The sequence below is a fragment of the Sesamum indicum genome, linkage group LG12 (genome assembly GCF_026168435.1).
Source record: "Sesamum indicum cultivar Baizhima isolate 11 linkage group LG12, ASM2616843v1, whole genome shotgun sequence".
Lineage (NCBI taxonomy): Eukaryota > Viridiplantae > Streptophyta > Magnoliopsida > Lamiales > Pedaliaceae > Sesamum > Sesamum indicum.
Window position 1 is genome coordinate 11,484,199 of NC_142668.1, and position 15,285 is coordinate 11,499,483.

The 15,285-nt window shown below is 34.9% G+C and overlaps 2 protein-coding genes across 4 annotated transcripts; both read left to right on the forward strand.

The window, feature by feature from the left end:
- Nucleotides 1–14: 14 nt before the first annotated feature.
- Nucleotides 15–4,831, forward strand: LOC105165827 (uncharacterized). 2 transcript variants are annotated; one of them, XM_088876467.1, is made up of 7 exons: nucleotides 15–159; nucleotides 1,079–1,448; nucleotides 1,942–2,169; nucleotides 2,260–2,614; nucleotides 2,704–2,828; nucleotides 2,919–3,054; nucleotides 4,292–4,831. In XM_088876467.1, exons 2-7 carry the CDS (start codon nucleotides 1,105–1,107, stop codon nucleotides 4,529–4,531), a joined length of 1,428 nt encoding a protein of 475 aa, XP_088732593.1. In that variant the 5' UTR covers nucleotides 15–159; nucleotides 1,079–1,104; the 3' UTR covers nucleotides 4,532–4,831. The 2 variants fall into 2 exon arrangements, with proteins under 2 accessions (XP_088732593.1, XP_088732594.1); XM_088876468.1 differs by having other exon boundaries at nucleotides 103–216.
- A 5,372-nt stretch (nucleotides 4,832–10,203) lies between these two features.
- On the forward strand, nucleotides 10,204–14,780 carry LOC105165456 (protein GRAVITROPIC IN THE LIGHT 1). 2 transcript variants are annotated; one of them, XM_011084472.3, is made up of 3 exons: nucleotides 10,204–10,363; nucleotides 10,747–10,867; nucleotides 13,113–14,780. In XM_011084472.3, the coding sequence occupies exon 3, from the start codon at nucleotides 13,113–13,115 to the stop codon at nucleotides 14,469–14,471; it is 1,359 nt and encodes a 452-aa protein (XP_011082774.1). In that variant the 5' UTR covers nucleotides 10,204–10,363; nucleotides 10,747–10,867; the 3' UTR covers nucleotides 14,472–14,780. The 2 variants fall into 2 exon arrangements, with proteins under 2 accessions (XP_011082774.1, XP_020550406.1); XM_020694747.2 differs by lacking the exons at nucleotides 10,204–10,363; nucleotides 10,747–10,867 and adding an exon at nucleotides 10,874–12,783.
- Nucleotides 14,781–15,285: the final 505 nt, after the last annotated feature.

Genomic DNA, 15,285 nt, shown 5'->3' on the forward strand with positions numbered 1-15,285 from the left:
ATCTGCTTATTGGCTGTATGCGGTGTCTCGGTGTCTACATCAGCAATTCTTCTATTCACACCCAAACACTCCCGATAATATAAATCTATATATAAATAAATCGAGAAATATCAAACTGTAGAATTGGATCTCTGAAGTCCGATCGATTTCTCCGTCCTGGTTCGTAATTGTTCTTCTCTCTGTCTCTGTTCAGATCATTCGAAGAGTTTCAGATCTGTTACGTAACCTAAAGTTTGTGTGTTCATCGAATTATATAGTGTTTTATCTTTTTTGTTTTTCTTTTCCGTTGTTTTTGTTCGATTTGATTAGTTTTCCTGTTGACTTCAGCTTTGTTGAAATTGTTATGAGATTTGGAGAAATGAAAAAGGGGATCGTAGAATAGATCTTACTTGGATTACAGATCTACGTCACATTCTGCATCTGATTGCCTTTTTTCTTTCTTCTTCTTTTTGTTTGGTGTGTGTTAGATTATTTTAGTTTGATTTTATTACGGTATCGCAAATTTACTGTTAAGGTAAACTAAATCATTATCTCTCGTGTATCTGAATTGGTATTGCTGTTTTTCAGTTATTTTTCTTTCGCTGCAGTATTGGTGGCCTGACGTATGCGAGTTTATGTTTGCTGATTTAGGTTTAATACTTTAGTGGCTCTTTGTTGTAAAGAATGAGAACCCCGCTAGGTACATGGAGAGAGTTGTTTTGGCGTACACCGAAAGTGTTCAAGGTCTTGTTGCATAGGGCAGGAATCTAAACATAAGACTTTTTATGGAATGAGCAAATAACATCTTCCTCTTTTAGTTTTGCAAAGATATCTTGTGCTTAGATCTCTTCAAACAAATATGGTTGAGTATTAAGCAAAATTAATTTTGTTGGAAAACTTGAGAGCGAATTTGGAACGCTAATTAGTTGTGAGGGAAACAAGTTTATAAGTTTATAACAAAATATTATGTGAACGTGGTCTTATTGTGCTAAAGTTAAGTTTCTGATGCATCAGCATTTGAATTATCCAATGCCCTCTGAATTGTATGTTGTCCTTGTTCATATTGCTGAAGGATTTCGCTTTCCAATGTGACATGCAGTTGTTGAAATAGTTCAATCTACAAAAATGGGAGGTGGATTTAGAGTGCTCCATTTGGTTCGGCCCTTTCTTTCATTCCTGCCCGAGGTTCAGAGTGCAGACAGAAAAGTTCCTTTCAGAGAGAAGGTTATATACACTGTAATATCCCTGTTTATTTTCCTGGTCTGCAGTCAGCTGCCATTATATGGCATACACTCCACAACAGGTGCAGATCCATTCTATTGGATGCGTGTTATTCTTGCCTCAAACAGGGGGACGGTGATGGAGCTTGGAATCACACCCATAGTGACCTCTGGACTGGTTATGCAACTCTTAGCGGGATCAAAGATCATTGAAGTTGATAACAACGTGCGAGAGGATCGAGCCCTTTTGTAAGTATAACAACTGGCGTATTATGTTCTTTGTGTTTTAGTAATTTTGGTTTGAATATAGTGAATTGTATAGGATAGCACAGATAGGTCTGGCTGGTGGATTCTCTTGAGCTCTTTAATATTGTTATTGGTAGCTTGTGAGTATTTACAAATTGGACTATACTTAAGCAACGTAACTTGGAACTTTAAACATAATTTAGCAAGACTGCTTTGAACTCATAAGGGTAAAAAGATACTGGGCTTCGGTTTTTTGAGGAGCCCTGATATTTCTGTATCTACTTGTATCTTTTGCATTTCAAATTTATCTGGAGAGAATGTGCAGTCTTACATTTTGCTATATGTGCAAGTTAAGTTTTTAAGTCATGTCCTCTTATCTTTCATGGGATGTTTTGGAATGTTTCAAATTAGCAATAGACACAGCGCTTCTTTATATTGTTCAATCTTCTATAATTACTGTCTTGGTGATGATTATTTTCCTTTCTCTATTTACCAGAAATGGTGCTCAGAAGTTGTTGGGCATCTTGATAGCAGTTGGGGAGGCTGTTGCATACGTTCTTTCTGGAATGTATGGTAGTGTTAGCCAACTTGGAGTTGGGAATGCAATCCTTATTATTCTGCAACTTTGCTTTGCTGGTATTATTGTAATTTGCCTGGATGAACTTCTCCAGAAGGGATATGGTCTGGGCTCTGGTATTTCACTCTTCATCGCAACCAATATTTGGTAAGTGGCGACTGTTCTATTTATTCTGAATTCGTTTATTTGAGACAAGAGCAAGGGTATTTACCACTATAGAGTTTTCTTATTTAACAGTGAAAACATCATCTGGAAAGCATTTAGCCCAACCACCATCAACAGTGGGCGTGGAGCTGAATTTGAAGGTGCTGTTATTGCATTATTCCATTTATTGATAACTCGGACAGACAAGGTTCGGGCTTTGCGAGAGGCATTCTACCGGCAGAATCTTCCCAATGTTACTAACTTGCTCGCCACAGTCTTGATCTTCCTTATTGTCATTTACTTCCAAGGGTTCCGTGTTGTTTTGCCTGTGAGGTCAAAGAATGCTCGTGGACAACAGGGTTCATATCCAATTAAGTTGTTCTACACTTCCAACATGCCTATTATTTTACAGTCTGCACTTGTATCCAACCTCTACTTTATTTCCCAGGTAATAAACTATTCCTGCTGTATGAATGCTTCGGGGGAGATTTATTTCTCGAGTATTGATGCTAGTTATTGTTGTTTGTATTCCCACAGTTGCTGTACAGGAGATACAGTGGAAATTTTCTTGTGAACCTTTTGGGGAAGTGGAAGGAATCTGAATACTCTGGTCAATCCGTCCCTGTTGGGGGTCTTGCTTATTATATAACTGCACCATCAAGGTAAGTAATGTTGTTTTCATGTTTCTGTGTTGAAGAGCTTAACTTGGTTTTAACTCCACTCACTTTTGAATGATTTCTGTTGTTTTGCAGCTTGTCAGATATACTGGCCAATCCTTTCCATGGACTATTTTATATTGTGTTTATGCTGTCAGCATGTGCTTTATTCTCAAAAACATGGATTGAGGTCTCAGGATCCTCAGCTAAAGATGTTGCTAAGCAGCTGAAGGTATTTTCATACTCATTTTAATGGTTTAATCTCCGTTTTTTTAAAATTTTGTAATAGCCCAGTATTAAGTTTCAAGACAGCTTTGGCAAAAACTCCCATTAACTGCCTTTAAGCAGCCATGAATTTATGCACCATAAAGAGATTTGTGTGGGTACGAGAATCAAATATATTCATCACATGATTGGCATGAGCTTAGGTGTTTAATGTTTCCCCCTTAATTTTAGGTATATTTTTTGCATTTCATGTGAATATATATTTAACCTTTTCAGGAATGGCTTGGATGCCATTTTGAGCATTTGAAAAGCACTAACGCCTGTTTTTCTCAGATCAGGTCTCTTAGAATGATGCTGATAATATGCGAATTTGAATGTTGTTTACTATTTGGTTTTGACCTATGGGATTTCTTAGCATATTGCTGAAAAAATTGCCTTGGTAGGGGTGCTGTCATCTAGTAATAGCCTAAAATTCTCCTTTCATGTGGAATTTTATTTTTGTTTTTTATGAGATAGATGATCACCTCATTTAAAAACTTGAACTGTTAGAGAGGATGATAATTTAATGTCAATATCTTAACATACTCCATTCACATGCAAACTCTGCACGTGAAACATTTCTTTTCTTTCATAAATGGATGGCAACGAGATTTGAACCCAGGACCTCTTTGTTAAACGACAAGGTTACACTAGGCAACAAACTTCATTATCACTTAATTTGTGTGTATGGTAATGAACTTTCTAGTCTTGCATCAGTTTCCCCTGAATCAAGACTGTGAAGATCATGACAAATTGCTTAAGTTTTCCAAAGTGGATTGGTTATGTGGAATCTTATTAATTAAAATTAAGGTAATATCTATCTTATCAGAACAGGTCTCTTTCACTTGGGTTTATTGCTTCCTCTGTAACTCTTGTTCCCACAACAATCATAACCTTCAGAGATACATTGAACAGAAATCTTATTCTTGTTGGATGTTCCAATGACAATTGAGAAATTAGAAATGTTAAAATGTAACCATAACCCACTAGCAAGAAGCATCATCTCTCATCATTCATTCAATTTCTTGCGGTTTGGTGATTCCTGAACATGGTACTCTGTGGGCCAGTTGTGCATGAGAAAATATGGCATCACTGCAGAAACATATTAATAGATGATTTTGTTTGATATAATAATCTTATGATTGGAAAAGGAGTGGGAACTTAGATTGTAGCCATCTTTACTTACACTTTTGGAAAATTCTCAGGAACAACAAATGGTGATGCCTGGACATCGAGAATCCAATTTACAGAAGGAGCTGAACCGCTACATACCCACTGCAGCAGCTTTTGGCGGCATGTGCATTGGTGCGCTAACAGTTTTGGCAGATCTTATGGGGGCAATTGGTTCCGGCACCGGTATTCTGCTCGCGGTCACCATCATATATCAGTATTTTGAGACATTCGAGAAGGAGAAGGCCAGTGAGCTTGGTTTCTTCGGTTTCTAAGATCACATTCTGAGTTTTATTATGTCGTAGACTTTTCATTTTTGTTAAGCTGGGGAATGTAAAGAAGAATTCCCTGTTGACACAGTGGAGCTTCCTAGTGGAAGGTTTTAGTTTAGTTTGCTTTAGTTCCTTAGACTTGTGTTGTTCTATGCTCATTTACTTTTGACAGTTTTACAGTTCTAGGTCTCCCAGATCGCAGTTATAGTCCGAACATATGCACAGCACTTCCGCGAAGAATTTTCTGTTAACTTACTACAATTTTTTTGATGTTTTGCCTAATCAAAACTTTGGTTTAAATGACTTGGATCGTGTTGAGCAAATTTTTCTTATTTACACAAAGGACACTTTTTAGGCAAGTGGGATGATAGAAAAGCATGACTTTTAGTGTGTAGGAAGTGGAAATTTGCTATAATGTTGTGCTAGTTGTTACATGGCTGTAAAATTAAGGGTTAATAATTTTTAAAATAATAAGTGGTATTTATAATTACATTAAATTTTAAAAGAATTTGTCGTGATTTATCTTAAAATAAGATGTCATGCGAACTTTGAGGTACTTTCCCCAGAACAGAACAGTAAAGGAACTTTGTGTATTGCTATGAAGTGTAAACGAATGATTCTTCTTAGCATACCGCAAGAGAAAGTATGATTAAAAACATTTTCAGCAGATGTAACAATCTGAATGCACTTTTCAATTGATATCCTTATTACAGCTGCATATTCTTGGATTCCTTTAAATACAGTAATAATGGTGGACAGCCCATGATTGATGATTGAATGAAGCTGCAGATGCTCAACTATCCATCAAAAAGCTGCCTGAGTTGAGATACTCTGTATCTTATCTTTAGGCTTAAAATTCGATTCATCACATCAATCTTTTCTCCCATTATTCTACCCTCCATATTTCATTCCCTTCACTCATTTACCCCTTAGTGCTATCACCTGTGAATAAAGGAGTTGACCGCATTTTCATCTTCTTTAAAAGTTACCGATAAATATATTTACTCCCTCAACAAGGATAATTTACGTAAAGATGGTGACACTTTTTAAGAATGTATGTGTAATTTTTCAAAAATCAAGAATAATTTGCATAAATAATATTGATTTTTTTGGTACGTGTATGTATAATAATTCAAAATATATGAATGGTGGGTGTATTTTACACTAACAATTATTATTTTATCCATTCTTCAATTTCGTTAATCTCCATCTCTTCTCCGTCAAAAAAAAAAAAAAAGAATCAATATGTTAGATGTGGAGCTATTTTACTTTACGAAACATTTTAAATATTATTTTTTGTGATGCTATTTGATATATTATTCAATACAGCGACAATGAATACCAAAGAAAAATTGACAATCAGATTGAATTTTTTTATTTTAAATTCTATTGCATTTTTTATTTTTACTTATTAATATGTATATGTCACATATACAAGGTTACGTCATTGAATATATACGTAAAATGTATATATTAATTAGAATGAAAGATTGAGTGGATGTAGAATTGAAAATCCAATCCCCCTATGTATTTTGGGAAAATATCATTTCTTTCTGTCTTGATGCTGTTGTCCGTTGGTCAGCTAAGCTACTCGAGGGAATTAATGATATTGTCACCCTGGAATCTACGTAATTTATGCACGTTCATCAGCATAAGTTTCATTATCATGTCTTTTTTTTTTTTTTTAATTTTATAATCAAATGTATTATTATGTCAATTTCGTACGTCTTGGTTGAGTTTTGTGATAATGATATATTCCTACTCCTTATGGCATGCTTGAAAAATTGTCAACCATCATTTTTTTAATAGAATAATAATTAATCAATACTCATCAATAAGTACTTTAGTATAATTCGAAAGAACAATCAAATTACAAAAAAAGCAATCCCTTAGTTATAACCCTCCGATATTGAAGTCAGTAGATTTTCAAGAAATGATAATGAAGGTCGTAAGCATGTTAGGATAGTGAAAGTTGTATCCGTAGCACGGAGAGTGACTATTTATAGAATAAACTAAATTGTACCATTTCACGTGGACCACAAACACTAAAATGATTCAATAATCATCCTAAATCCGTACATATAATCAGGGTTTATGCGACACCGAGTCGGGTTGTAAAGACCTTATATTAAGAAAACTGATCTAAAGCTTGTCTGAAAAAATCATAAATATTTTGAGGAAATGTCTTCATTATAAGGTAATCCCAGCATTAAAATCACAATAAATTTATATGAAGTGAGACAAATACCGACGTATATGATAGAATTTAAACTAATAACCATTTAACATCGATTTTTAACTGTTAGACTAAGGCTTTATTGAAAAATATTGATAGATTCATTAATTAACACGAAAGAGAAAACAATATTTTTAAATGAATTTAAGTAAATGCATATTTGTCGTTGATGGTAATACTTTTTCTTTCTTAATCAAACAAGAGGTCAATTTATGTCTATTACAAGACAAGTGATTCTCGCCATTTTCTGAGAAAGTATGGTGCTACTTTTGTGGTGTTTTAAGGATTTGACTGAATGATATTTCTACCATATTCGTATAAAAGTACCTTAGTTTTATAATAATCTCGATAATGATAAATAACTTATAATAATTTATATAAAGTTAGACAAATAATCACTTTTATATAAAATAAATACTCACATGTCCAGTAAAATTCAAATCCATAAAATTGAACTTATTCATAAAATCATTGTGGAAAAACAGGCAATTAGTGGCAATTCCTAACAAATTCTCAAGTACTTAACGTGATTGGTTTGTCATTCAATTCCATCAAAATTTAAATCACATGGTGTTGGTTTTGAGAGGTCACATTTGCTTTGATGATTGATGAAATGAAACCTTCGTGGGGGAATTTTATTGGGACATATCTATTAAACATACATGATATTTTTTGTACCCCGCAGACAACTCAATTTTAAATATAAAATTTATCGATGAAAAATTTTGAGCTCAAAATTTTTTTGTACCCCGCACACAACGCAAACATGACACATTATGACCATATAAGACTATTTTCATTTAATTAAATATTGTAAAGAAGTACTATCTTCAAACATGACAAAAAAATGTACCTTCAAGAATTGAAAATTTTTGGTAGTTAATGATGCTTAATTCAATCGACAAAGTTAATGATGTAATGATTATAAATTCTACTATTGTATGAGTAGTGATTTACTTTAATAATAGTTGTCACTGCCATAATAATTGTTGGTCGTTATAAATACATGATATTCGTAATTATTATGTTAGTTGTTAAAAAAATATTTAAAACGTAACTATATCCAATTCACTTAAAATAAAAGAAGAAAACTAAAAGAATTAGTCAACACGTATGTTTGACGTAAGTATTTATTAAAGCAAATATATTTTGGAGGGAAATGGACCGAGGATTATTTTCTTGTAAGAACTCAACTGCAAAGTGAATTGGTTATGAAAAATATTATGACTTGAGTTTTAAGAAATTTTGTGTAAATGATAAGTCGAAATTCTGATTGAATTCAACAAACTCAATTTATATATAATCGCTCGATTTCTCCACTTACATTTCAAAAATAAAAACAAAGTAGAAAATATCTACTTAGTCAATAAAAATACAAATCTCTCGACTCTTTTATATCCACATGTCTATATACATTAAATAAAAGTACAAATCTCGTGACTACGTAAATATTTACATGTCTGTATACAATACTATTATTATTTAAATATCAAAGCTGTATGAAAGAGATATGTTAATATTATTATTCAAATACATTTTATTCTTCAAAATAGTTCTTATGTTATAGCCTAAGAGAAAGACATAGCTTTTTATACTTTGATCACTTAGTATGCAACGAGAAAAAGCAGCTCATTTATTACAATTTTGACTTGTATATGGGATTGCACCACCAATCCCAATGCTACAATTTTGACAACACACACCAATTTGCATAACACATGTGGAATTCATACACATATTATTATTCAAACTCATTCGATTTTTTAATAATGCGTCCTTTCTTGGAGGAGCGTTAGATAATATTAATTAAGGGGATACTTGTATTTATATTTCATAATTTATGGTCTATATATAAAATTATTTATGATTTTTGCATAATTATAAAACCAACCACTGATAATTAAAAATATAGATAATTTGTGTAATGATGTTGATATTTTCTGAATGTGTGTGTGGATTTTTTAGAAAGTAGAAGTGGTTTGTGTGAATAGTATTGACTTTTTCTGATGAATGTGTGTATAACTATACTTTATAAACACAGTATAATTCAAAGAGTGTAAATGTAATTATTCCTTGTTAAATTATACAAAGCTAGCGTGTTTTTGACTATGGAGAAAATAAATCGTAATTGGCTGGTTGAAAAGGTTGCGTCATCACCAACTACATATAATACGGGCGTTTGCACAAAAGACTTTATGATATAATCTATTAAATCGGATCACTTTTACAACTTATTTGTTGTATCAATATTATTTGACAAGAGAGTGGTTTAGAGAAGTTGATCAATATGCAAACTTGTCGATTGCGTTATTTTATTGTTTTACACGTGTTTTTATCTTCTTAATTTAGATTCTTTTTTATGATGTAAATAAATTTACTTTTAGTTTCCTTATGAGAGTTAATCTTAGCCACGTGGATAAAATGACAATTTTGTACAATACTATTATGATCGAAGATATCTTACAATCCGTACACGACTATGATCAAAGATATCTTAAATCGTAAAAGTAATTTCAAGGCTACATAAATGAAAAAGTATGTAATCTCTTATATTATTGGAAACTACCTTTAATATAATCGTAACTAATTATGGTAAACATAATTAATAAAAGATCGCGATCCACAACTGAGACTCTAAAAAAACTTAATCAAGAAACTCAGCTGTTAAAATTCTTAAAATGCCCTCCAAACATGTGACCGTAACCAACATAACAATTAAAAATACGAGCAAAATTATTATAAACCTCATTTAAATCAATCCAAATTTTCACTACAAACGAGTTTTTACATCAATTCTTTAGGCAATAAATACCAGAACATTTGCTTTTTGGATTTTTTTTAAAGCCCAGACTGGAATTTAATTTGAATAATAGTACATTAATATGATTGAGGTAAAGAAGGATTAAAAAAGCAATAAACACCAAAATCTGGTAGGCACCCTATAGGATAGTTGATGCACGTATTTAAATACTTTGGACTTTCATCACAAGAAGCAATCTGTATGCTATTTCCTCAAAAATCCATATTTTGATACACGCTTATTTATATGATTAACTTTAATTTATAAAAAGAATAATTAATGATTTTGTAATATAATTATATTATCAGTTCGATTAAAAATTAATTTAAAAGAAACGGAAAAACAAAGACTACGACTTTCCCCATATATCCCCCATTGTGAAACCGTGTCTTTCCGACAGCTTTGAACTTACTACTTTACCCTCCAAACGAGGCCTTAATTACTCCTTCGTTAACAACATTATTAAGAAAAAACAAGGACAAAACTGTCCAAACAAGAAAAGCAAAACAGGAAATTGTCCCCACGGTGAGGCTGTGTGTTTTTAATTCCCCAATGCCTCTTCTGTCCAGCATTTCCCGTTTCCTCTCTGGTCATTTTCGTCTTTTTGTCCTATACCCCCTCCCCCCCACCCCCCTCCACCACTCTCTTAAAAGCAAAGAACAGCCTTTCTCCTGGTGAAGGCGCAGAGCCAATCTCACTCTCCCGACCCATTTCCGAGCTCCAAAAACCCATTCAGATCAAACCGTTTATAACCTTCTTCATCTCCTCTGTACACTCTCCATCAGTTCAAGATTCCAAGGTATGTACGTCTCTTCTCAACTCCGGACTCCTTGTTGAAGGAACACCGATGACGTTTCTTCATAAGGTGACTGTTTTTTCAGGGGTGTAGACGAAAAATAACTGATGGGCTTATTTATTCCTGTTGGATTACATCATCAGATTCTTTATTTCGAAACATCTGTACAAGATTTTTTTAAAAAAGAAATTGATTTTAGAAACCTAAAGAAGTGTTTTTTTTCTTCTTCTGCGCTTAAAGATTCTACCTTTCTTTGTCGTTCTGTTTGGACACATACAAAAACACACAGTACACGCACGTGTGTGTATTTTCACATGTATGTATGTATTTGTATATACAGATTAACGTGGGAGTTAAGTATTTTCTTGGGGTTTTTTGTATATCAGGGGCTGAAGAGATAACTGATGAGGGTGTTTTGTGGGTTCTTGAAATTCACGCTGGAGAGAGCAGAAGCAGAAGCAGCCTAAATCTGCAGCTTTTTCTCTGGGGTTAAAGGTTTCTTGGAAGGTAACGGTAATTTTTCGTGGTGGTGTTTTTACCTGGTATTGGTCAAAGTGTTTTTCTCTGCCTGCACGTTAGTGTGGAGGATCATGGTAATTCTTGGTCTTTGCCCTCAGGAGTCTGGACGCAGTGGCTTTAGCCCTTGTCTGTGTATTAGAGTTTTTTTATCATGCGGACGCCCCTACCGTGTACCCCTTCCATGGTCACGTGACTTCCACGTGATCCAAGAATGATCACCTGGAGTTGTTGTCACGTGAGTGAAGAATGTGGGGCCCGAGATTTTTTTCTCGGGGTTGAAATTAAAAAAAATATTTATTTCTGGGGCTGGGTGTTTTTATCCGTTGTTGGGGTAGAAGATACGGTGTGGCCTGAGTTACAGTGTGTGGGGTTTTCAAAAGTTTTTGGACGGTTTGATGTGAAACTAAGGTCGTGAATCATCACACCATGATAATGATAAATGTCTTTCTCTGTAGTAATTGCTGGGTCCACTGAGATTTTCTGTTTTGCTGTAGGATAGGTGACATGAGATTAATGATCATCATATTCACCAAGAAAAAAATAAATAAATAAAAAAAGTGATAAATGATGATCATGCTTTTGGCAGACTTTCTTGATTTTGTGCTATACCATGTGGTCGCTTGATATTAATCTCATAAAGCGTGAACCACATTCGATAACCTATAATGATATCATAAAATGAAATGTCGATATCATGGTACGTGCCCGCATTTAAGTCGGATTGTTTTCCATATGTGTCGTAGCTAAATTCGTTTTTGTATTTAAGACAAAAGTACTAGAAATGTTGCGTGATTAGTCCTTTGGACCGTAGATCAATTGAAACCACTTGTCGTGTGATTGGCCGTTCATAATTAGTTCGGCTTTTATTTACCTTATTTGGACCGCTGATTCATCCGGGTGCTGTTTATTTGAAGGCGTGTCAGGTTTGAAATATTAAATACCGTGAACTGTCATATAAGTATAATGTAGGTCCCATCGCTGACTTTGCTTGATCCTCAATTATGTGATGTTTTCGTGCATATAACAATCTTTCCTAGTAGCCCAATTCATAATGTAAATTAAGTTAGGTTGGTGTTGTGCCCATCGTTGATCCTCGCATAATTTGGTCTATTGGATATTAGCCTTGTTTTGTTTACTAAATCGAAGTACTTCCATTCGATAACAATGTTGATGCGACATGTTGTCTATTAATTGCACTTGTGTGCTCATTGGTTGTCGAAGGAATGCCACGGTTCCGATCTATGTATGGTTGTGAATTTTGTCTTTGTTGGCGAAGAACTTTCTCGATACTCTCCCACTATGCTCATCTTCATAATGTTGGTTGACTCATAGTCTATTCATATGCAAATTTAGTTTAACAAAAAAAAATCTGCAAAACGAGTAGATTAAAGGGTTTTCTAACTGGATCCAACCTGTTGGTTGTTGTGAATGGAAGACAAGTTTTGTCCAAAACTTGCCTGAATCGGACCGTGTGGGACTCCTTTTCTTGTCCTAATCTATAGAGTTTATGTTGTTCATATTTTAGTGATATTTTGGACTATCTATCATCACACAATCCCACCTCACCATATCTTTTGCTGTATCTAGCTGTCTACGAACCACAATGAGAAACTAATTCAGCCAAGTTGTTAAGGGGTGCGTCGTGCCATTGTTCATTTGTATGCATATCAGGAGTTTGGTGGCATTGCAAGTTGTTATAATATTCTAGGGTCAAATGTTGCCTGGTTGTAGTAGAATATTCAGAAAGATTGTTACCTAACTTTTGAGTAATTATTTTATTCCCTCAATTATGCATTGCCCGTGTTCGTATCCATTGCAATAAATTCAGTACTGCTACACGTCATCTGCCTTCGATTGCAAAGCATTAGGGATTAAGGGATCGAACTTCTCTTCCCGTCTTCTGAGTATGTCGTCTGTCTGATCATCTCTGACCTTCTTGTTTCTATGTTTTTCTGCTCGTCTCTTATTTGCTTTACTTGGAGCGGACTTAAACTTCGCAGGCAAAAAGGCGAAAGAAATTCTCTGCGCCTTTAATGGCCTTGATTTAAGAGATAAACCGTACAACTTTGTTATGAAAAGTCAGCATAATCATGATTATATCTGCTATTCGATTCTCTTTTATGTTATTCTTTATTGACATTACTGTTATTATTTACCTTAACTGTTGATTGCGTAATTAATATTGTTCGACGGTAGGCGTCCTTGTTTCATTTTCTTGATTTTCTTGATTCAGATGGACTCAGTTAAACGATCCGCAGTCACCCCAAGTAAGAGCAGGTTAGCGCGTACTTTTGCAAAGGTTCTTCATATTCAAGCTGTCACAGGGGTAGCTCCGGAAGATGGAGTGGAAAAGAGAAAGTCCCATGAAAAGACGAAGAAGGATCTACTAAAGAAAAGTACTCGAATTCCTTCCTTTGAAGATGAAGATGAGGAGCTGCAGGATAGGGCAGTTAGAGAAGCATTTCTTGCAAAATTGTTTGCCAGCTTATCTGCCATTAAAGCCGCATACGCCCAGCTGCAATTCGCGCAATCTCCTTATGATGCTGATGGGATTCAATCTGCAGATCAGATAGTTGTGTCCGAGCTAAAGAATTTGTCAGAGTTGAAGCAGTGTTACCTGAAAAAACAGCTGAACGAGATGTCTCCGGAGACAACTGTGCTTTTGTCCGAAATCCAGGAGCAGAAGAGTCTTGTCAAAACTTACGAGATCACGAGTAAGAAGTTGGATTCTCAGCTCAAGCTTAAAGACTCCGAAGTAACCTTTCTTAAAGAGAAATTGGCAGATACCAATAAGGATAACAGGTCACTTGAAAAGAAGCTGAACTCAAGTGGGCAGTTAGCCATGCCTGAAAATACTCGGTTCTCAGACCTAAAGCCTACCCATTTTATCGTATACCTCCGGCAGGCGGTGAAATCGATTCGAAGCTTTGTCCGACTGCTGATCACTGAGATGGAATCGGCAGACTGGGATTTGGATGCTGCGGCCAGTTCAATAGAACCCAATATTTCTTTCTGGCAACCCAATCATAAATGCTTTGCATTTGAATCCTTTGTATGCAGAGAAATGTTTGATGGTTTCAACCACCCCAATTTCTCCACAAGAACATCGGCCGAGCAGGGAGGTCATCACCAACACCGTCTATTTTTCGACAGATTCATGGAGCTGAAATCCGCGAGACCGGCAGACTACCTAGCATGGAAGCCCAAGTCACTATTCGCAACATTTTGCCGTAAGAAGTACTTGAGACTCATCCATCCGAAGTTGGAAGCGTCCCTCTTTGGGAACTTGGACCATAGGAATTTGGTCAATTCTGGGGATCTCCCGGAGACATCATTCTTCACAGCTTTCAGTGAGATGGCGAAGCGCATATGGCTCCTACACTGCCTGGCCTTGTCTTTTGACCCAGAGGTATCAATCTTTCAAGTTTGCAAGGGAAACCGGTTTTCTGAAGTTTACATGGAGAGCTTGAGCGACGAGGCTTTCTTATCGTCTGACGGGACCCTGGAGACCGATCCCCGGGTGGCTTTTGTGGTGGTTCCAGGGTTCAGAATCGGTGCAACCATTGTTCAATGTCAGGTTTATCTACGATAAACGTAGGTTGGCTAAGATGAGTATGTGACTAGATTGAATTTTTAAAAAAAGTTTCTTGGGGAGCAAGATGATTGCTATGGCTTGCCTAGAGGCAAGAGCTTTTTCTGAAACGATTTGCATGGTCTTACATAGGTAGATTCTTCATAGTGCAATATGCTTTTTTAAGAGCTCCCCAGTTTTGTTAATACTTTGGGAGGAATAGTAAGTGTAAATTGTAGTACTTCCTTACTATTAACAAGTAGCTTTGATGTACTAGTTTATTACCTTCACAACCCTACTTTTTGTTTGCTTAAAACTTGCTTTTATTTAGATTCTGTAGCCCCAAAATTCATGCTGTACTCCATATTTTATGCATTAATTGTTTGAATAATTATTGCATACCTTTGATTTTAAATGTATCAATCATTTCATTATCCGATATATTTAGGTGCTGCATATTCTTCTTCACAAGAAGAGTCGGAATGCAAAATACACCTTCGGTTTTAGATTTTGTCACTAATATTTTATTTTTTGAATTAGATTTTCTTTTTATCTCTAAAGTAACGTATATTTATGCTATTAGTTTTTTACCATTAAGTTTTAGAGTAAAACATTTACAAACTTTTTACCATTATATTTAGATTGCTGTTTATGATTAATGGATCATCCAATTTTATGATTAATGGATCATCCAATTTTATGATTAATGGATCATCCTTAAAAGAAGGGTACTAATAATTGTGGCCAATCACAGAACATTTATATTCATAATTGCTAAAACTAAAATTAAAAAACAAAGGGCCCTTCAACCTAATGGAAAGGAAGTGCGATATTT